At 40.2% G+C, this 22,155-nt stretch overlaps 1 protein-coding gene across 2 annotated transcripts in view; it reads left to right on the top strand.

Moving 5' to 3' along the window:
- TBCK (TBC1 domain containing kinase) overlaps positions 1–22,155 on the top strand; it is a 105,161-nt gene that overhangs the window by 36,514 nt on the left and 46,492 nt on the right. For both annotated transcript variants that reach the window (XM_064148440.1, XM_064148438.1), the window contains 10 exons: positions 115–214; positions 3,186–3,235; positions 4,331–4,460; positions 6,576–6,674; positions 7,950–8,012; positions 8,870–8,996; positions 9,556–9,606; positions 11,580–11,663; positions 13,688–13,773; positions 21,054–21,090. In XM_064148440.1, the coding sequence (XP_064004510.1) occupies positions 115–214; positions 3,186–3,235; positions 4,331–4,460; positions 6,576–6,674; positions 7,950–8,012; positions 8,870–8,996; positions 9,556–9,606; positions 11,580–11,663; positions 13,688–13,773; positions 21,054–21,090 (827 nt within the window). The remainder of the gene's footprint in view (positions 1–114; positions 215–3,185; positions 3,236–4,330; positions 4,461–6,575; positions 6,675–7,949; positions 8,013–8,869; positions 8,997–9,555; positions 9,607–11,579; positions 11,664–13,687; positions 13,774–21,053; positions 21,091–22,155) is intronic.

Raw genomic sequence — 22,155 nt, 5'->3', positions numbered from 1 at the left:
AGCTAGTATTCTGTTTTAAAGAGGAAACTGATTGATGTATTTCTATTGGTTTTTCTAGCTCAAGTCCTATGATACAAAATAATCTGATTTTTTTTTTCCTTCTCCCTTTTGAAGCTTTTTATTAGAAGATGGTGAGAGCTTTGGGCAAGGACGAGATAGAAGTTCCCTCCTAGATGACACAACTGTGACATTGTCTCTTTGCCAGCTCCGAAATGTAAGAATATTGTGTGCTTGTTCTTATGTCTTCACTGCAAAAACATTTTTTTAAAGGCAATATGGAACAGCAGCTCTTACTGCTTTTCCTACAAGTGATACTGTTATTAATTCCAAGAGAATACTTCTTGGTATCTGAGTCAGATTATGATTTATGCTATTAGATCGCTTTGTCTGCAAAAACTTGTCAAAATTTGATGTGCCTTCTGTCTTTCCATTCCCTTCCTGTGCCCTTCCCTTTCCTTATTTTGGCTGGCATCCTAGCCTGGATCAGGAACAGTGTGGCCAGTAGGACAAGGGAGGTTATTCTTCCCCTGAACTCAACACTGGTCAGGCCACACCTTGAGTACTGTGTCCAGTTCTGGTCCCCTCAATTCAAGAGAGATGTTGAGGTGATGGAATGTGTCCAGAGAAGGACAACAAGGCTGGTGAAGGGCCTGGAACTCAAACCTTGTGAGGAGAGGCTGAGGGAGCTGGGGTTGTTTAGCCTGGAGAAGAGGAGGCTCAGGGGGGACCTCATTGCTGTCTACAACTACCTGAAGGGAGGCTGTAGCCAGGTGGGGGTTGGTCTCTTCTCCCAGGCAACCAGCAACAGAAGAAAGGGACACAGTCTCAAGTTGTGCTGGGGGAGGTCTAGGCTGGATGTTAGGAGGAAGTTCTTGCCAGAGAGAGTGATTGGCATTGGAATGGGTGGTGGAGTCACTATCCCTGGAGGTGTTGAAGCAAAGCCTGGATGAGGCACTTAGTGCCATGGTGTAGTTGACTGGCTAGGGCTGGGTACTAGGTTGGACTGGATGATCTTGGAGGTCTCTTCCAACCTGGTTGATTGTATTCTATTCCGGTGCAGCCCAGATAGTTCCGATACTGTCCACAACTGCTGAACTCAACTAATTGGACAGTGAGTGTCTTCTTGCAGCCTTTAATTGCTGCCTGTAGGTGTCTCACAATATTCACAAGAAAGATCAGCTCAGTTCAGTTGCAGCTCTTTAAAGGCTTTGTATTCGAAGTTGGATACCGAGTTTCCAGTAGGTGCTTACTGCTGTTTCAAATGTATAGCAATTTAACAACTAGTTCAAAAGATCATCCAAATAATTTGGCCATATGATGGTTTGGGTGTTACCCACCTCCCCCCACTCTTATGAAATCACTCAGACTGGATTCAGCTGGCTGGAAATTAAGGAATGAAGCTTTATATTTACATCTTAGCACAATATACAAGCAGATATTTACAGTACATACAGCTATATACAAGTTAAAAAGTAATACAGAAATGCAATACCCCTCCCAGAAACCTGAGTTTCCAGGAGGATCTCCCAACCACTCTTCCACCTTCTTTCTACCCCTCAGCCTTGTCCCAGACTTTGCCTTGTGTGCAAGGTGAGTTTGGGGGATTGGCCAGGGGAGTTAGAAAGCAGAAGGATTAGTTACACACAAAGTTGGCCAGGGAGAAAAGTACAGACACCAGCTGGAACAGAGAGCCACTGCAACTGTGTTATCTATGTTCTTGTTTTTATACATCTCAGTGAGCCTATGAGTGAAGTAGACATCACCAGTGTTTGTCTTTCACAGCCTATAATCTGATTCTTCTCACCAAAGTATTCCAGATAATCTCAAACTAGCACAGGCCAAAATGATAATTCGTCATTTTGCCTGATGCAATGATCAGTTACAGGATTTGCTGTGTGTTTTAAGGACAGGTTTTAATTGTCCTTGTCTCTGCACGTGGTAAGTTTTAGAGCTGCTCCAGAAGAGGTGTAAAAGAGCAGCTTGCTTTTTATAGTAGCAAACACAATACTGGTGTAGTCTTTATTAAAAAAAATCTTTCTATATGACTAGGTAGGTTCATACAGAAAGGAAGGTGACTCCTGAAGTGTTGATCTCTGCCACCAGAGACTTTTGAGAGCAATGTGGCTTATATTACATAAACATTTCCCTAGTAGAACTTTTTATTACTTCACACAAATGCATGAGAAGAGATTGAAGAGCTGGGTTGTATGCTTGGTTGATGGGGTTTGGGGTTGGGGGGAGGCTAAGAATATGCAACAGCTATTTTGAAGGTATTACACACTGTGTTTGCTGCTGGATTATCTATTAAAGGGCAACTTCTAAAGCTTTTTTAAAACTTCTTTTAATGCAATTTTTGCATCTTGCTTTCTAATTATATAAAGACAGCAGCAGATAATTACGTACTGAAGTTTTATTTTGGGTAAGATACAAGCCTGAACCTGGCGGTGTTAGATGAACTGAATTTTTGAACTTAGGCAATTCTTGGAAGACCTTTCATAGATCAGAACAAGATGCTTAGAATCAAAAGAGTATCAGTACTGAATGAACTCAGAATGAACTGTTCTGTTAGTTCCAGGAGGAGCAGGCTATGTGCCTTTAAGTTAGAGACTGAACTGCGAAACAGAGGACGGCATTAAACATTAATCACGACGCACCAAAGATATCTGAAAACTTCAGGCAAAAGTCCAGGCATGCTTGTTTGTCACCTTTCCAGAGAGTCTCTGTGTTTCTGTACAATTTTCAGATGCTGCTGCTAAAAGGAACTCACATTTGCATAACTCTCAAACTGATTAAAAATGTAAAACCAAGTTCTGCAGTTGCTTTGCAGCTACTTGGATAGGAAGTCCCTGTAGAAACATGAGGAAAAGGGGAAAAAGCTATGTACTACTAGTGATTCCTTGATTCATGGGCCATAAAAGCTTTTTTTTACTGTGGATGTAGGTTTGTGAATAAAATAAGTGTTATCTTCAGGCAGAAGAACTTTCATCTACCCAAAAGCCTACGTTAGCAAAAATATTTGTGTTTAAAGCTGTATGTTTCTTTTGTAGGACTGAGCTAATGCCTAGGTCTCAAGACACTGCTGCACATGGCAAATGCATTGCTAGCTAATAGTTTCATGTTCCACTATTTCCACTTGAATTCTAAGCAGCATTCTGATAAAGAATAATTTTTATTCTTCATTTCAGAGACTGAAAGATGTTGGTGGGGAAGCATTTTATCCACTGCTTGAAGATGAGTAAGTGTGTGTTTAACTTAGAGCATATAAAAGGGACTGAACTTATATGTGCACATCGCACAGCTGGACATGACTGTCTTCCGAAATCAAATCTTCTTTAAGAGCCGCCTTTGGTGCCACATCCAGTTGGCAGCTGTCACTAGTGGTGTTCCCCAAGGATCAGTGCTGGGCCAAGTCCTGTTCAATATCTTTATTGATGATCTGGATGAGGGGATTGAGTCCAGCATCAGTAAGTTTGCAGATGACACCAAGCTAGGAGCAGGTGTTGATCTGTTGGAAGGTAGAAGAGCCCTGCAGAGGGACCTAGACAGGCTGGATGGGTGGGCAGAGGCCAATGGGATGAGATTTAACAAGGCCAAGTGCAGGATTCTGCACTTTGGCCACAACAGCCCCATGCAGCATTATAGGCTGAGGACAGAGTGGCTGAGAGCAGCCAGGAGGAAAGGGTGCTGGGGGTACTGCTGGATAGTAGGCTGAAGATGAGGCAGCAGTGTGCCCAGGTGGCCAAGAGAGCCAATGGCATCCTGGCCTGCATCAGGAACAGTGTGGCCAGCAGGACGAGGGAGGTTATTCTTCCCCTGTACTCAGCACTGGTCAGGCCACACCTTGAGTGCTGTGCCCAGTTCTGGGCCCCTCAATTCAAGAGAGATGTTGAGGTGCTGGAGCATGTCCAGAGAAGGGCGTTGATGCTAGTGAGGGGCCTGGAACACAAACCCTGTGAGGAGAGGCTGAGGGAGCTGGGGTTGTTTAGGCTGGAGAAGAGGAGGCACTTAGTGCCACGATCTAGTTGACTGGCTAGGGCTGGGTGCTAGGTTGGACTGGATGATCTTGGAGGTCTCTTCCAACCTGGTTGAGTCTATGAAATTTGGTTTATAAGCACTTGTCACTGATGGATTTAGGCCCACTTACTAAATTAAGGATGCTAGCCTGTTTCTCTGTTCTGGAAGTGAACTGGTTCTGTTTAATGTTCAAAAGTACCCATTATAACTTGCTTTTGACACAGAAATGCATGAGAGGATATTAATTTTTTCAGTGATTTTTATTTCTTGCTGTTCAGTACTACTATCTTGGATCTCTTTTTTTTTTTTTTCCCAGCCAGTCAACATTACCTCATTCAAACAGCAGTAATGAGCTGTCTGCAGCTGCCAGCCTTCCTCTGATCATCCGGGAGAGGGACACAGAGTACCAGCTGAATCGAATTGTCCTGTTTGACAGGCTGTTGAAGGTATGGAATCCTTCTGATGCTGAATAATTGGCTTCTGCTAATTAGAGGATTTGTAAAGGACCAAGTAATTGAAAAAGGAAGCAAATGCATGAGACCACAGTAGGAAAGGGAGAAGGAAATGATACACAAGTATCAGAAGATAGAACGTAAAAATAATACAGATTAGCCTTTTCAGTTGTGATGAGTGTTCAAGTGGATTTGAAGTATGCACAGGAAAATAGAGCTGCTGCTAATATCTGGTATTTACTGAAGGCCATACTTGTGCATCCTTTCTTTCATAGCAGACAAAGCTGCTGTATGTATAAATAGGCCTGTAATGTTTCTGCATTTCCAAGCAGTAAGGGACTTGAAAACTATACAAGTCTTTAGTAGTGCCATGTCAGAAATAAGGAGTTAAAAACAGTCTCTAATTCAAATACACACAGAGAGATTCTTGCTGATGAAGAGAGCTGATGTGTATCGTTACGTATTGGATATCACACAGTATCACAGTATCAACAAGGTTGGAAGAGACCTCACAGATCATCCAGTCCAATCTAGCACCCAGCCCTTTCCAGTCAGCTAGACCATGGCACTAAGTGCCTCATTCAGTCTTTTCTTCAACACCTCCAGGGATGGTGACTCCACCATCTCCCTGGACAGCCCATTCCAATGGCAAATCACTCTCTCTGGCAACAACTTCCTCCTAACATCCAGTTAGAGAGAGTGCATGAGCTCAGTTAAGTGCTGTGTTGAGATAAAGTGGAATGTTGGAATGACCTTAGAGAATGGTGTAACAAATATAAACAAATGTAAAGCTGGAGTCTGTGGTACTGTCCTATCTCTGCTTAGACACAATGTACATGTTGCTGAGAGAATGTGATGAATGTCTACTCTAGTTAGTATGTAATTTCTAATGCAAGTACATGTAACCCACTGCAGTTGAATACAATTTGTAGCCTTCTGATGAAAGGTATAAATACACATAAAAGACGTGATGGTTTGGGTGTTCCCTGCCCCCCCCACACTTTAGAAATCACCCAGACTAGACTCAGCCAGCTCTGGAAATAAGAATGAAGCTTATATTTACAGCTGGCACAATATACAAGCAGATATTTACAGTATATACAGTTATAGAGAGAAATACACAAGGGAAAAAGGTAATACAGAAACACAACTCCCCTCCCAGAAACCTGAGTCCCCAGGAGGGGCTCTCAACCACCCCTTCACCTTTCTCCTACCCCTCTCAATCTTACCCCAGTCCCAAGGAAGAATGGAGGTTCAGCCAGAGGTTAAGAAGCAAAGTGAGTTAGCCCAAAGTGGAGAGTGAGGTTAGAGAGATGCAGCTCAACCAGCAGCCCCAGCAAGAGAGGTGCTGAGTGTGTGAGATGCAGCTCAGAGCTTGCCAGCAGTAGAAGTGACTTTATCTGTGTTTTGCTTTTCTTTTTACACATCTCAGCAAGGCTATGAGCAAAGTAGACATCACCATTGTTTTCCTTTCACAGCCTGTAATCTAGTTCTTCTCACCAAAACGTTCTAGCCTGCTGCAAACTAGCACAATGTGTTGCTGAGAGAATATGATGAATGTCTATGCTAGTTAGTATGTAATTTCTAATGCAAGTACATGTAACCAACTGCAGTTGAATACAATTTGTAGCCTTCTGATGAAAGGTGTAAAAATACATGTTTGGAATGCAGTAAACTGATTGGATTGGCCTGTATCAGGCCTTCACCCCATCTTTTATTCTTCTGATGCCTATGGTATTGAAGCCCGTGGCAATTACCTAAGTACATCACTTGTCAATTAAAAATATTTCATTAACCACAGCTGTATACAATGTATGAAGAGATACATGTAATGAAGAAAAAAGTTCCATTAAAAGTGTGGATTAGTAAATTTCTATATCCAATATATGCCAAAGCACATGAATACATTGAGAAGAAGTATTTCAGCATTAAAAGAGTAGTCCTCCATCCAGGCCTTCCAGTTAGGAATTCAGTTGTTACAGAACTTGTCTCTGCTCTTCAGCCTGACAGCATTTTTCCTTTGGGGAAAAGAGCATCCTGGGATTGTGATTAGAATTATTTCTGTTATGTGGTAACATTTTTTAACTAAAAAATCTCTTCTCTTTGAAGGCCTACCCATACAAGAGAAACCAAATTTGGAAAGAAGCCAGGATTGACATCCCTCCTCTGCTGAGAGGCATAACCTGGGCTGCCCTGTTGGGTGTCGAGGTAAGGGTATTTGCAGAAGTTTCAATACTGTCTGGGGAGGGAATAGGATAAGAACTGGATTGGTGGGGAACTGGAATGGGTTTGAAGATTTGGCAGGTGGATTTACTGGACTTGCAAACAAATTGAGTCAGGAACTGTAAATAAACACAACGTTGAGACAGACTTGCTTCTTGTGTCTAATACTATTTGATTGAAGAAGGTGTATGTAAACCTGACTGCCTTTAATTTTGTTTATTGAGAAATACCACCCACACAGTCAAAGTTTGCTAGATTATTTAAAAGCAACTGGTAATTAACAGGGAATTTGGTTCTGAAGTTTAGTATTTTTCACAACTGCTCTTAGAATCCTTCTGGTTGAGTCAGCAGTAGTTGGGGAAGTTGGGATGAAACATAGCAGGTTTGTTTTTCTACTCTGCCAAGCCATGCTTTTCCTCTAAAGGCTGCAGAAAAATAAAATTATATGTTACCTTTTTGCAGAAAGGACTCTAAAGGAGTGTCTCAGAAATGAGGACTCCTCACAGAGATTGCTTCACTACCCAGCTTTTGCAGGTTTAGAATCACAGAATCAACCAGGTTGGAAGAGGCCTCCAAGATCATCCAATCCAACTCAGCTTGCAATCCGCAGTAGTGTTGCACAGAGTTCCTGTAGCTAACACATCCCAAGTTATTTAGGATAATTTACTTAGGATGTGATCTGCTGGATGCTTTGTAATATGATAAAAAGTAGAGCTGTAGATATTAAGAGGGGTTGCTGGATGTGGTCTTGGGGGATCATATTCCTTATGCTTCGTCAGCTTACCTTCTGTAGGTAGTATTTCCTTGCCCCCATAACACTAAGATGGACTTATTAGTGTGCTTGTCTTGGGTTTCATGCAAAGACAGGCTATGTAAGAGCTGGTTTCAGTGCCTTTACAGACATGATGTTGAAAGCCACTTACCAATGGCTGAAGTATACACTGATTATAAATTGAGAGCACCTACACTGTATCAAGGGCATGGCTTTATGCATAAATAACTGAAAATCACTGAAGGTCTTAGTGAGGAGGTCACACAGGAAGAATGCATGTCCTGAATTACAACAGAATGAAGGCCATTTTGTTAAAATTCAGCTCTCTGAATTTTCTGTGCTTGGTGACATTTTTTCAGGAAAAAAAAAGTTGCTAGCAGAAGCACTTAACAAAACCAGTCAATTTCTGTCTATCAATGTGTACATTGTAACATGCATTTACGTTGTGAAGATCTTTCTCAAGTTGAGTATTCTTCTTCCCCATTTAGGGAGCCATTCAAGCAAAATATGATGCCATTGATAAAGACACACCAATTCCTACAGACAGACAAGTAAGGCTTCTAGTGGTATCAAATGTTTTCACTTCATGTAATGCAGAGAACTTTTCCACTTCCCTGTTAGAGCAGATGCAGCTGATAATAGTGAAAGAGTTCCCCCTCTTCCATGCTGCAACAAGTATCTTGGAAAACAAGTGGAAACAAGTAGTTTTACTCAAGTTGTTACAGCATGTGGGACGTGAAACCCACTTTTACTTCAGAATCAATGTTTTGGTAGCAACAGCAGAGGGTAGTGAACAGGACATCACTGATTTTTTTTGTTGTATTTGGATGTTTGCCATGTCTGTTGGACCTTCTACCTGATAGTGCTGAGTATTCAGAAATCCTGTAAGGAGAGCTGTTTTGTGTGGAAAAATGGGTTCATGAGCAATTTGGTTCTCTGAGAAGTCTTGACAGACATAAAAAGATATCATGAGCAGTGATGTAGATGATGAAACATTGTCCATCAAATTTGGTACAGCATTCTGAGACCCCTGGTTTGATTATCCTTTTGAACAAAGTGATCTTAGCATCTGAAATGTGTTGCAAAGTTGGGTCATAAAAAACCCTGTGATTGGTATCTGCTTTCTGCCTTTTTCAAGAGTTAGAAAGTTAGAACCCCTTTAAACATGTGAATCTGGTAAAAGAAAAGGAACAAAAATGTATTTTTAATCTTTGACAGGGCTGTTAAGAGTCCTCTGTCCCTGTTCAGTTTTGATTTTGAGAGTGTTGGAAGAGGTGGATTGTGTTTGTGATGGTGGTTGTACCTACAGTTGCTGGCTGACTTCCACCTCTAGTGTTGCAGGATTGCTGTAGCACTACCCCACTTAACCCTGGTTTCTCTTTGTGTTATATGCTTGGCTGTGGTGCAGATTGAAGTTGATATTCCTCGTTGCCATCAGTATGATGAATTGCTGTCATCACCAGAAGGTCATGCAAAGTTTAGACGTGTATTGAAGGCCTGGGTTGTTTCCCATCCTGATTTGGTGTACTGGCAAGGTGAGCTTGACTAGTTGGCAAGTTAAGATAATTAACTGGAAAACTGTGGCTGCCTGACCTAAAAATACTTCCCCAACTTCCCTGTCCTCCCTTCCCATTGTAAGTTCTTTTTCTATTGCTTTTGAAGAATGACTCCATGGCGTATTGCAAATTCAATTACTAACATTTTACTTTTAATGTATTATGCAGAATTGGTTCATTCATATATTTACTCTAAGTTGTAGTCTCTTTATCTAGAAAAAATAGTAAAATATATTGCTTACTCCTCAGTTCCAAGGCAAAATGGCAAAAGTTAGTGAATGAGTCCTTGGCATGGTAAATTGCCTTTCTTGGAAGCCTTGGCAGAATAATCAGTTCAACATTGCAGTTCAGCAGTTTGAAATTCTCTCTGATTTCACATATTGATTTCTTTGTTGTACTCAGCATTACCTGTGAAGCCTGACATTGCAGAATTATCATGAAAATTTGCATACTTGATACTGGTTATAAGTTAATGAATTTATCTTAAAATAAATGAGCTCAAAACACTTTTTTTTTCCCATGGCTTTTCTCTCTTTAGGTCTTGACTCGCTTTGTGCACCATTTCTGTACTTGAATTTTAACAATGAAGGTGAGTACCTTTATCTGCTAGGGATGAAAGAGAATCTTAGTCTATCTTCTGTGTCAAGATGTAGACTGATGTGTGTGCACTTGTTATAGATGGCAACTTTCTGTAGCCACAAAGGGACATCATATCTCTTATTGCCAGAGAAGGGTAGCAAAGCTGGTGAGGGGCCTGGAACGCAAACCCTCTGAGGAGAGGCTGAGAGAACTGGGGTGGTTTAGTTTGGAGAAGAGGAGGCTCAGGAGTGACTTCATTGCTCTCTGTGAGTACCTGAGGAGAGATTGTAGCCAGGTGGGGGTTGATCTCTTCTCCCAGGCAACCAGCAACAGAACAAGGGGACACAGCCTCAAGTTGTGCCAGGGGAGGTCTAGGCTGGATGTTAGGAGGAAGTTCTTCACAGAGAGAGTGGTTTGCTATTGGAATGGGCTGCCCAGGGAGGTGGTGGAGCCACCATCCCTGGAGGTGTGCAAGAAAAGCCCGAATGAGTCACTTAGTGCCATGGTGTAGTTGATTGGCTAGGGCTGGGTGCTAGGTTGGACTGGATGATCTTGGAGGTCTCTTCCAACATGCTTGATTCTATGAAATGGTTTGGTTTTGGAAAGTGTGTGTGCTGTGCTGCTTTTCAAGCAGGAGTTCAAACCCTGTGTTTATTGCCAAGTGCAATAATTAAAATACAATGTAAAGCACAGGTAACATTGATTATAGAAAAGCAAGCAATGCTTCTTTAGTGCTTATCTTTCTCACTGACACTGTAGTTCAGCCTTGTTGTTATTTGTTAACCTGTCAGACTAGCATTATTCAGGAAAGCTGATGATGGGTTTAGGCACTTAAAAGCTTATCGTAGCAGCTTTGGATATGTGACCTTTATCATCTTAGAATGTGATCGTTCAGAATATGTCCAGTCCAGTCTTTCTTTATCTAAGGTCTGTATGAGGGAAGACTGCTGTCCTAGGACAGTGACTGCTCTTATGCTTATTGTGCAATCTAATTGAAGTACTTCAAGAGATTTTTCTTGCTCTTTGACCTTCCTATACAGGTTGAGTACAGAACCTTGTTTCTTTCCTGTTGAAGCTATAGTAGTTAATGATGTCAAATTTTGTGATGTGATTAACCAACTTAATTGTATGCATTTGATTATTTAAAAGTTTTAATGCTAGAAAAGTTATGACATAAAATCTGTTTATAATGCAACCGTGTGCCAAATATGCTATAAATCTGATAGCTTTCCAGGTAAATTCCAACATTATATTTTTGTCATTGAGCAATTTACAACAAACATTTCTTTGATTTTTTTTTTCTATCTGTGGTCTAGCACCATGACTGGGAATTACATTACAATAGATTGTCTCTCAGCAAGTTCCCAGGAATTAATCAAGGGGATAAACACTTTTTTTTACACTCAAATCTCTATTTGGTGTATATGTGAGGAGCCACTGAGAGATTTAAAACATTTTTGTCCATTTGTTTTGACAGTATTTTTAATTACATTGCACACTGTCACTTTTTTTTAACTGACTTCTATAATCTTTCAGAGTTGAAGTAAAGAGATTAAATGTGAGTCTGATGGGGCATAAACTCGTTGTAAGTTCTGTAAGACTAGTGCAACAATGCTCTTGTCTGAAATCTTGTCTTCTAAAATTGCATTCATTCAGAGACCTTCAGTTTTCTTAAAGGCATCGCCATGGCTTTCCAAACATGATCTTGTTACTTTGTCAGTGGGAAATATGAAAATAAACTGGGAGCAGATCAGGTCCAGCTGGCTTCATATTTGCTCAGTGACAGAAGAAGATATTTTTCAGGAGCTTTTATAATATTTTGATGAGCATTGTGCCCTTTTAGGTGTTCTATAATAATCTGCATAAAGAGTTATTAAATACTTATGCTTCTTATCTGATTACTGCTTAATAATGAACTCTTTTTTTTTAGATGTGCTTGTGTTTTTACCTCCATAATTGCAACCATTTTTCTAATTCTTTTAGCTCTGGCATATGCCTGCATGTCTGCTTTTATCCCCAAGTACTTGTATAACTTCTTTCTGAAGGATAATTCTCATGTTATTCAAGGTATGTAAGCCCTTTTATTTATTCTTTTAGTTGTAAGAGAACTAGAATTATTTCTGGATATAGAAATACACTTTTTTTCAAGTGGCTGTAAAATTGGAACACAAGTAGAATCAAACTACAGAAATACCCACTCATTTCTTTCAAACTGTTTTAGATATATGACAACTGTACAAGATAAATAGGAATAAAATCAGGGGCTAAAGATTCAGGCAGGTGGAAAAAGCCATTTCTGCACTCCCAAAAAATGTTCTGGGTAATATCCAGCATATGAGTTGGAGGAAGTTGCCTTCCAGTGTTAAATTGTAAAGACCTATCCTTCAGGTGATCAAAAGCATACTGTTACAAGAACTGTTTTGTCAGTGAGGGAAAATAAAGAGGAACAGTATAAACTAGTAATGCCTCAGAAAATGGTAGTTATGGTATTCAGAAAGTCAGTGATCTGAGGGGAATATTTTACTGTAAAGAAGGTAATTTTATTCAGTACAAGACAGGAGTTGGAGAACCGTGAGGTCTAATGCCCCATAGTTAAGTCTTCAACAACTACATGGATAACTCAGGGAAATTAAAACAATACCTACAACCTAAATGTCTGTTCTACTTGAAGTTTAATTTTGAATTTAATGGAAACACAAAGGAATTCTATAGACCTAGAAAGCCACCTTGGCACAGTCTGTGTTGCAAAGATAATCAGTCTTGCAGACAGTTTCAAAAAGTAAAAGAACTTGTTTGAAAAGCTGTCAGTATATTAAAAGAGCTGGGGGTAATCAATGTTTTCAGCTGCTAGCAGGTATGAGTGTTTACTGAGTGCTAGGTTTCAGCATAGCTTGATGTCCCTGTATTTCTTCTAAAGAAATTATTTTGCATATAACTTGTGAAGCTCCACGACTTAGAAATGGTGTCTGTCATTTTTTGTCTTAAAAAAAATAATTAAGAATTCATCAACAAAAAATAATTAGACATAAAAGCATTTACACATTGTATAACAGAGAGACAGCTAGCATAGAGAGGGAGAACACAGTGGTCAGGAGAATTTACATATGAAAGACAATTGCTCAGAGGTGTTGTGAGCCAAAGATGTGAAATAATAATTTGGAAAAAACTACTCAAGAGAGAGAACTTGTTTGAATCCTTTTGTCTGTGCAAAATCAGTGCTTGCTGGAAGAAAGGGACAATAAAGGTTTAAAGGTGAGGAAGAGTGTATTTTTATCAGGTGCTTCTGTGGAGGCAACTGCTTTAGATTCCAAGATAATAGCTTGATAAAGACTTTTTCCAAGGAGGTGTACTCTTCTGTAAAACAGTGCCTTGGTTCTCTGGAGTTCCTTAATGTTATTCCTAAGAGCTTTACAGAAATATGTAGCAGCTGAAGTTAGAAATCTAGGTCAGTAGGATTTTTGTGAGCCTAAAGTATTGTAAGTGTTCCTGAGTTCCCATGCAATGTCTGTTACTATCAGGGATTCAAGGAGGCTGTACCTTTTGGGATTCTTTCAGCATTGTCATTTAATCCTTTTTAGAGTCATATCCCAAACACCAATATGTAATACAGTTTTAAAGGAAAATTCTGTGTAATTTCTTTGCTGTACTGGGTTGGAGTCAAGTATTAAGATTGTCACTTAACTGCCTACTGCAGTTTTAGCTTCTTACCATCTTTGTGTCTTCCATGTGGATAGGAATCCTTTGAACTGCAGAGTTGTGTGCTTTGTTTCTGAGTTCATGCTATGCAGTGAAGACAGTTGTTTTTTCTAAGCTTTTCAGATCTATTTCATTATGTGAAATAGGGAGTTAAAATGGTTTGGGTATGGGAATGCCCAGATAATCAAACTAAAAATTGGTATTATAATATTCCAGACAACATCAATTGACTTAAGTAGTTCATTTTGATGGTTAATTGAAAACACACAAATCAGAGAAAAAAAAAAGGCCACTGGAAAATCAGAGTTACTCTTTTTCTATGGCTTTGTTGTTTGGTCACATCATGTGGTGGCTTGTGTTTTGGAGAATGACCTTCAATTTACTTGTCATTTCAGAATACCTGACAGTGTTTTCCCAGATGATTGCATTCCATGATCCAGAGCTGAGTAACCACCTCAATGAAATTGGTTTTATTCCCGATGTAAGTGCTAAGGGTTCTTCTTAAGTATTGTTCAAAGGAAGTAAACAGTAAAAAGTGAGGGCAGCTGAGGTGAGATGCCTTTCCAGACTGTTTGAGTAGCAGTTTGACATAAGTGAAACTTACTAGTAATGGACCTTTCTGAGTATGCTGATAAAATAGTGGTTACAATTGTTATATTACATACCTCAGTTTTTGCTGTTCTGTTGGCCTGGCAAGTACAGTAAAATTCCTGCTAGTCACTTATAGACTAATCTTTAAAGATTTATATAATTTTATTTTGAGGTGTGGATTAATGTTTTTTTTTTAAGTATCTATAAATTACTAACAGTAAAATTTCTGCTAACTAATTGAATGCTGTTGGCTGACACAAAAGATGCAAATTTGCAAGCAATAAAAAAAAATTCAAGCAGGTGATGATCAATCTGTAGTTACATCAGACCCTGGAAAATGTTTAGCAGTCACTTGTTGAAGTGGATCACAAAACATTGGACAACTACATAACTTGTGTCTAAGTTTTATGCATTTGTTGGAAGAAGCCTCTAACATGGAGGAAACTGAAAGCTGAGAACACAGCTGAAATGTAGTAGAAACAGAGGGATATGTTGGAAAGAGCAAACCAAGGTCACCTTTTAGCTATCAGTCTAAATAGTGAAGCCTTTCTTCTTTGCTTAGAGAGGCAAGCATAGTCCAGAAAACCAAGATAATAACTCTATAGTAGGCAGACATCTTTATAACGTTAGCCAAGTTCATGGCTGATGTTTCTGAAAAGCAGATTTAGGCAAGGCTATAGATAGAGCATTATTAACTGATGTGCCCTATATCATGATATTTGACACATAGAAATATGGTGATAACAAGTTGATCATGAGAACAGATGATCAAAATGGAATCAGGAAACTTTAGTCAAGAGATGTTCATGTAGAAATCTAAATTTCATAAACAAGACATTTATTTGTGGGGGTTATTTTTTTTCTAGGCAATATAAAGCTTATTTTATCAGAAAAGCCCAATCCTTATTAGAAAACATTCTAAGTTGAAGCATCAAGGCCAGGCCTCAGAAAACACACAATTCCAGGGTGAATTTGTGTGTCTTTGAGACTGGTAGGTATTCATTGTCACTGTTGACAAAGATTGTAATGGCGAAGTAAAATCCATGTTTTCATTTGTTAAGGTGTGTTTAGCCTAATAATGTTCTTTATGAATTATATAAATTGAAAAGCTGCTGTAGCATTAAAATAAACAGGAGTGAAAGCCAGTACATTGCATTATAAAGAGAGATCTTTGAGAAGGCCATGTCATCCGTATCTGAAGAAGGAGAGTAGGAAGAAGGTGAAGAGAAACTGAGGAGAAGGGAGAATATTAATCTGTAGAAAGTCTCAGTGTTTAGAGAGGAAAGAAGGGCATGGTTAACAACAACGTTTAAGTTCTCAAGGGAGGATAAATTTTCCTGCATCACTATGTAAATGTACTTCATAATTGTTTGTTAAAGGCTCTGGATGACTAAAGCATTTCCTCTGTGTATTTCGTCTGGAATACTAGTTCCCACCTAAGAGGCAGAGAGATGTAACTTGCTTGACCATCTTACAGGTCTCCATTTCCACTACTTGCCTCTGCAAGAGTTCTGTAACAACATATCTTAGGTGTTAGCTGATCTTCAACTAAAATCTTGTAAGGTGCAAATCAAATGGAATCATATAAAATCATCTATTCTGTTATGTTGCAGGTTTTGTGTTCTGCTAATCATTGAGCAGCACATAATCCAATGTGAGTCTTGTATCCTAAGTCATAGAATCAACCAGGTTGGAAGAGATCATCCAGTCCAACCTATCCCCCATCCCTCTCCAGTCAACTGGACCATGGCACTAAGTGCCTCATCCAGTCTTTTCTTGAAGACCTCCAGGGATGATGACTCCACCACCTCCCTGGGCAGCCCATTCCAATGGGAAATCACTCTCTCTGTGAAGAACTTCCTCCTAACATCCAGTTAGTCTGGAGATGATTAAAGAGACTCATTAAATAATTACAAAACAGAGGTATATTTGTGTAAAAATAACCTCACCACCACCCCCTCAACCCAAAACGAACCAACCACACAAACACAAAACCAGCACCATTGAGCAAATAAAACCAAACCAAACAAACCCAATACCTTGCATTGAGTACAGAGGCTGAAATTAACACTGATCTTTGAAGAGAGGTCAGGAGCTTGTCCTTTCTAAATTCTTTCTTTTTTTTTCTAATATAAATAAAAGTTGTTCTGCCTTTTAGATTAGTGAGAGAGGTGATTGTTGTACCTGTGACAAGACAGCACAGGATCCATCAAGGTGAAGGATATGGCACTGTAGTAATGAGATCTGAACCAGAGTTCCATGCTTGAGTACTAATCCTATCAAAGTAAACCCTGATTAATCTTTCATCACTGAAATGCAGGCTCTGCTGCAGGAAGGATTGTGTTTCCTGGCACCTTTCTCATTTGCTCTGGGTCACGTAGCTCTCAGAATATTGAACACTGCTGAAGCTTGAATAGTTGTGAATATTGTTAGCTGATGTGGTGCCTGGATTAAGTACGTTGCATTCGCTATGTGATTTACATGTAAATGGAAGGATACATACAGTGAAACTTGGAGTTTGTCTTTACTCATTCTCCTCCACCCTTCATAATAAGTATAAAGTTTTTAATTTCCTCCACCCTTTATAATGCTGCTTTACACGTTCTGTATTTTATTGAATAATTCTGACATGAGCAGCAGACCATTTTGAACTGAAGAAAAACAAGGAAGTGTGCTACATTACTGAAAAGGTAGCTATAGCCATAAATAAGTGTAAAGAGCTTTCAGCTGCAAATTATGGAAGCTAGACATAGTTGCCAGCTGGCCATTAACAGAGATGACAAAATTTGGCTGCAGTTACTTAATGTCATTGTGCTGGGGCTGCTTTCATGGGTAGATAGCTTGGCTTGCTTTTGGTGTTATGCTGGTAATAGGGCTTTAACTAATTACCAGTCCTGTGACTGAGGTACTTTGTTTCTTTTGTGAAAAGATTACCTTAGTGAAAAGCCTAGGTGAGAGGTTTCCTGCTGGTATTTTTCAGGTGTGGAAAGTGGTTTGTGTAGTTTGTGGTTGTGAAATTCTGCTTGTGTAGATGCATGTAGGTGGATGGAATCGAATACTAAGAATGGGAGGCAGCCCCCATTCTCTTTGTATCCCCAGTTGTCAAAACAGTTTCCCACCTTTCTGTAGCATTTAAATGTATGAGTGTCTAGGCACCATATAGGTCTGAATCTAGGTTGTGTGTGCATGTATTTCACGGACAGAACACGGAGCTGCAAGATTAAGGTTTTCTAGAATAGATGATGGGAGGTTGGAAGGGACCTAAAGTGATCACCTGGTCTAACTGCCTTACAAATTCAGGGACAACCAGATTAGTGCATGTTGTTAAGGACTTTACCCAAATGTCTCTTAAGTGCTGACAGGCTTGGGGCACTGACTGCTTCTCTGGGAAGTCTGCTCTAGTGACAGGCTTTTATCCTCTCAGTTGACAAATCTTTCCTAATATCAAGTCTAAACCTCCTCTGCTGCAGGCTTGAACCATTCACACATACCATCACCGCACCCCAACATGAAGAGATCAGCACCTGCCACTCATCTTCCCCTCCTAAAGAATCTATAGAGAGTTTGATAATGAAAAGAAATAGCAGCTGAAAGGCAGCCTTGTTTGGGCCTTACCACCTCTTACAAACCACAATCTGGGGTACAGCTAAGTCACATATGTTAAAGAAGTTACTGGAATGTTCAGAATAAGGGTGGTTTGGGTTTGGGATTTGGGTTTTTTTGTCCTTTTTACATTTCTCTACATTTTTTTTTACAAGATGTTGTTTAAGTTTTACTTTGAGATCATATTTTAGGCCTGGTCATGCACAGGTTAAGTCAGAGATATACAACAGGTTAAGTCGGAGATATACACACTTAAAAGCCTCTCTTCTTTTGTTATCAGTCCAACAGCACTTAAGAATGGTGGACCTAACAATATTCTGGCTTTGGGATTTTTTAAGTAAATTAAAAGTAAAAAATCTCTTTTACAGCTGCTTTTAAGAAAGAAAGCAAGAAAGCAGGGCCTTGAAGTTTTGGTGTTTTGGGAGGAGGGAGCCTGTGGCAGAAGGGGACAATTCTCTCCTTATTAAAGAGTGATTTGTATGTTGATTGAGTGCCAGCGAAACAATCCAGATAGTAACAGCAAGCAATAACACAATCCTTATGGAAAAGGCTTTCATCAAGACTGGAGCAAATAGCTCTAAGGGCTTTGAATATCTAATAGGAGATGCACTCTTCTCAAAATATGACCGTCTAATTATGGGTTAGTATGCATCTTCACCCTTTTGGAGAGCAGTGAACTCCATTTCCAAGTTCAGATATTGACACATTTGTCATAGAAGAGCACTACTGGGGAAGAAGCTTTAGCTAGAGATAATGGGAAGGTGGAGAATGAAACCAAGTCTAAGGATATGAGATTCCAATTGTAACTAAAAAAAAACCCTGTTGTTTTAATCAGATTGTTTGAATGAGAACAGGTGCTGTTGGACTCCTGTGTTCATCATGTGTAAGAAATGTCCACACCCTTATTTAAAAGCACAAAGGAGCCTGTATTTTATGAGCAAAGCACAATGAAAATTATGACAGTGTTGATTGTAAGCTCACATTGAAAAAAAATACAGTCTCAGATTGTGCTGGGGGAAGTGTAGGCTGGATGGTAGGAGGAAGTTCTTGCCAGGAAGAGAGAGATTGGCATTGGAATGGGCTGCCCAGGGAGGTGGTGGAGTCACCATCCCTGGAGGTGTTGAAGAAAAGCCTGGCTGAGGCACTTAGTGCCATGGTCTGGTTGATTAGCTAGGGCTGGGTGCTAGGTTGGACTGGCTGATCTTGGAGGTCTCTTCCAACCTGGTTGATTCTATGATTCTGTCTTTTTCACAATCTCTTGTTTTCGTGTGACCTATTCCAAGGCTCCTCCAGCAGTTCAAAAACTACTTTGGCTAAACATGAGTTGCGTTTCCCAGACTTAAGTAGCAATAAAAAGCGCAAATCCGTCGTGCCAGTAGTTCAGTAGTAAAGGGTTGATAACCTCTTTAACGGGAGCTTGCTGGCACAGCAGCGTGGCACAGTGCAGTTCCTGCCGGTGGTTGCTAGAGGGCACTGTTGACTAAGCTGTTAGCAGTGCAGCCGCACAGCTAAAACCGTTTGGGGATCTCAAGTCAGTGCAGTTCTTGTCTGTGTTTTTCGATCAGACTTGCATGGTGGAATAAATAATACCGGTGTTGTGGCTTTTTCTGCTTATTAATGGTGACCAGAGCCTGCTCATACTACCTTAGAAAATTATATTTGTGAAAATAAGAGGGGATAAAAACTCAACCTAATACCTTCTACTTAAGTAGTTTGACCTACTTTTTATATCACTGTCGATAGGTTTGGTGAGGATGCTTTAGAGGAAAGTGGTACTTTGCCTTGCTATCTTGTAATAACCTGCTAAATGGTTCAGATTTTGTGGATGTTCTTGTATGCATCTACACAGAGATAGACAAGGTGGAGATGCTTGTGAATTTAGGAGAAGGTGTGGGTCTGCTTTACTCAAATACATAAAAGGAGGAAGTAATTGCTTTGAAATAGAAAGGAAATAATGTAGCTCAAAATGTAATATGTACCTCAAAGTAAAGAGGAGCCTGAGACTGTTAAGAAAACTTGTTTTCTTACTGCATGGAAAACAAGATACTGCATACAAGCAAGCAGGTAAACAAGTATTGGCTGATCACAACCAGACAAGGGAATATTTCAGGAAACAGAGTATGTTGTTCAGAGAGCTATCTGTTGAAGACATGACAAAGATACACTCAAGGCAGACATTGTGAATGTATTACAAGATGGAAACGGTGACAGGATTGGATTTGATTAAGGTTTTGAACTCCTAAGATCAGTTGATGAGTTGGAGACCAAGCTTCATAAACCTCTCTTTAGTAGTGCAATTGGTGAACACTGTGGTCATTACAGCTGTTGTAGTTTTATGGACAATATGGTTCAGGTGCTATCACTTGACCAAATGAAGACCTTAGGAATAAAATTTAGAGAGAGCTGTGTTTAAAGAGCTTTTCACTTTTTCATCATATAGTCAGTGATGTAACCTAGCTAAGAGTTTATGGAAGTAGTAGTAATTTATTAACGTAGTATCAGTTATGCTTTCTGCTTCTCATTTGCTTACTTCCAGTAAAAGCTTAATAGGACTAATTTGCACTCTTTATGCATTAAAAGGTAATATATTAAACTTTATGTCTAACTGTAAATCTTCTGAAGTGGAAAACAGAGCACAGTGAGCTGTACAACTTAGTGAAACATAACAGTGTTGCACTGCTAATTTGTGGGGACTTTCTGTGCAGTTACATGTTTAAAGAAATTCAGTGTTGCCTTCAACGTGCTAAATATTTCACTGAAACTAAGAAACTCATAAGATGCCATAAATGCTTAGCTCTTATAATTCATACTGAATTTTCTCTATATGATGTCATGAGCATAGGAGTTAGAAATTAAAGGTTTCCTGTAGCACAAGTCCTTAGTCTTGCAGTAGTAGAAGTGCTGAAATCCTTTGGGTGCTTTTGAAGATCACAATGGAATACATAAATGCTTAAGGTATTAATAACTGGCACTCTATGCTTTTGAGAATGACACTGTTCTTGCTGCCTTTCACTGACAAATACACATTTTAGTAGCTACCAACGGAGGAGGAAGGAAAGGTAGCTATGATTAATTTTTTCTGTTGTAGATTGTGATTAGTGCTTTACCATTTCTTTTTTTCCATAGTCAAGAAGATACATTGAATCAGGTTATTTTATGCTTGGTCAGGCATCTTTGGCTGATTTTCAGTTAGGGTTCTGTACGTGAAAGGCAAGAACAGTGACAGTTCAATAGATCAGGTTTATGAGACTTTAAGATTTTGGGAGTAGTTTCTCGCTAGCATAAGCCTAGCGAGGGAGGTTGTTTTTGTTATCATTTCTAATACAGTATCATAAATTAGGAGCTTGAAAGATACGAGAGTGGGGACCTGGGGGGCGGAGGAGAAGTTTCTCTGAGGGGCTTAAAATTGTGTGACAGTGGTTTTACAACTGTAGTTATTTCCCATTTTTAAATACTTTCATGCCAAGCTAGGCAATTTTTAATGTGGTAGACAATTATCACACACTTCAGTTCTTACACTTGTTTTTTATTCTGTTGTTCTCTTTCCACCATCACCGTGTTCTGCAGCTGTATGCTATTCCATGGTTTCTTACAATGTTTACACGTGAGTATGCATTCTTGTTCTCTGATTAAATGTCCTTCTATTTCTTAAGCATAAGTTTTTTCTCACTTTTTCAGCTAAGCCCTTCCTAATTGGTATGATGTGTCTGTCATTTGGTAGGTCAGAGAGTCGTGGTGAATGGTGCCACATCCAGGTGGGAGCTGTCACTAGTGGTGTTCCCCAAGCATCAGTGCTGGGCCCAGTCCTGTTCAATATCTTTATTAATGATCTGGATGAGGGGATTGAGTAAGTTTGCAGATGACACCAAGCTAGGAGCAAGTGTTGATCTGTTGGAAGGTAGGAGAGCCCTGCAGAGGGACCTAGACAGGCTGGATGGGTGGGCAGAGGCCACTGGGATGACATTTAACAAGGCCAAGTGCAGGGTTCTGCACTTTGGCCACAACAACCCCAAGCAGCGCTACAGGCTGGGGACAGAGTGGCTGGAGAGGAGCCAGGAAGAAAGGGACCTGGGGGTACTGGTAGATAGTAGGCTGAAGCAGTGTGCCCAGGTGGCCAAGAGAGCCAATGGCATCCTGGCCTGTATCAGGAACAGTGTGGCCAGTAGGACAAGGGAGGTTATTCTGCCCCTGTACTCAGCACTGGTCAGGCCACACCTTGAGTCCTGTGTCCAGTCCTGGGCCCCTCAATTCCAGAGAGATGTTGAGATGCTGGAACTTGCCCAGAGAAGGGAAACAAAGCTGGTGAGGGGCCTGGAACACAAACCCTGCGAGGAGAGGCTGAGGCAGCTAGGGTTGTTTAGGCTGGAGAAGAGGAGGCTCAGGGGGGACCTCATTGCTGTCTACAACTACCTGAAAGGAGGTTGTAGCCAGGTAGGAGTTGGTCTCTTCTGCCAGACAAGCAGCAACAGAACAAGGGGACACAGTCTCAAGTTGTGCCGGGGGAGGTCTAGGCTGGATGTTAGGAGGAAGTTCTTGCCAGAGAGAGTGATTGGCATTGGAATGTGTGGTGGAGTCACTATCCCTGGAGGTGTTGAAGAAAAGCCTGGATGAGGCACTTAGTGCCATGGTGTAGTTGACTGGATAGGACTGGGTGCTAGGTTGGACTGGA

The sequence above is a fragment of the Pogoniulus pusillus genome, chromosome 9 (genome assembly GCF_015220805.1).
Source record: "Pogoniulus pusillus isolate bPogPus1 chromosome 9, bPogPus1.pri, whole genome shotgun sequence".
NCBI lineage: Eukaryota > Metazoa > Chordata > Aves > Piciformes > Lybiidae > Pogoniulus > Pogoniulus pusillus.
The sequence above is the reverse complement of the archived record's forward strand: the minus strand, read 5'-3'. Positions and strand labels throughout refer to the sequence as shown.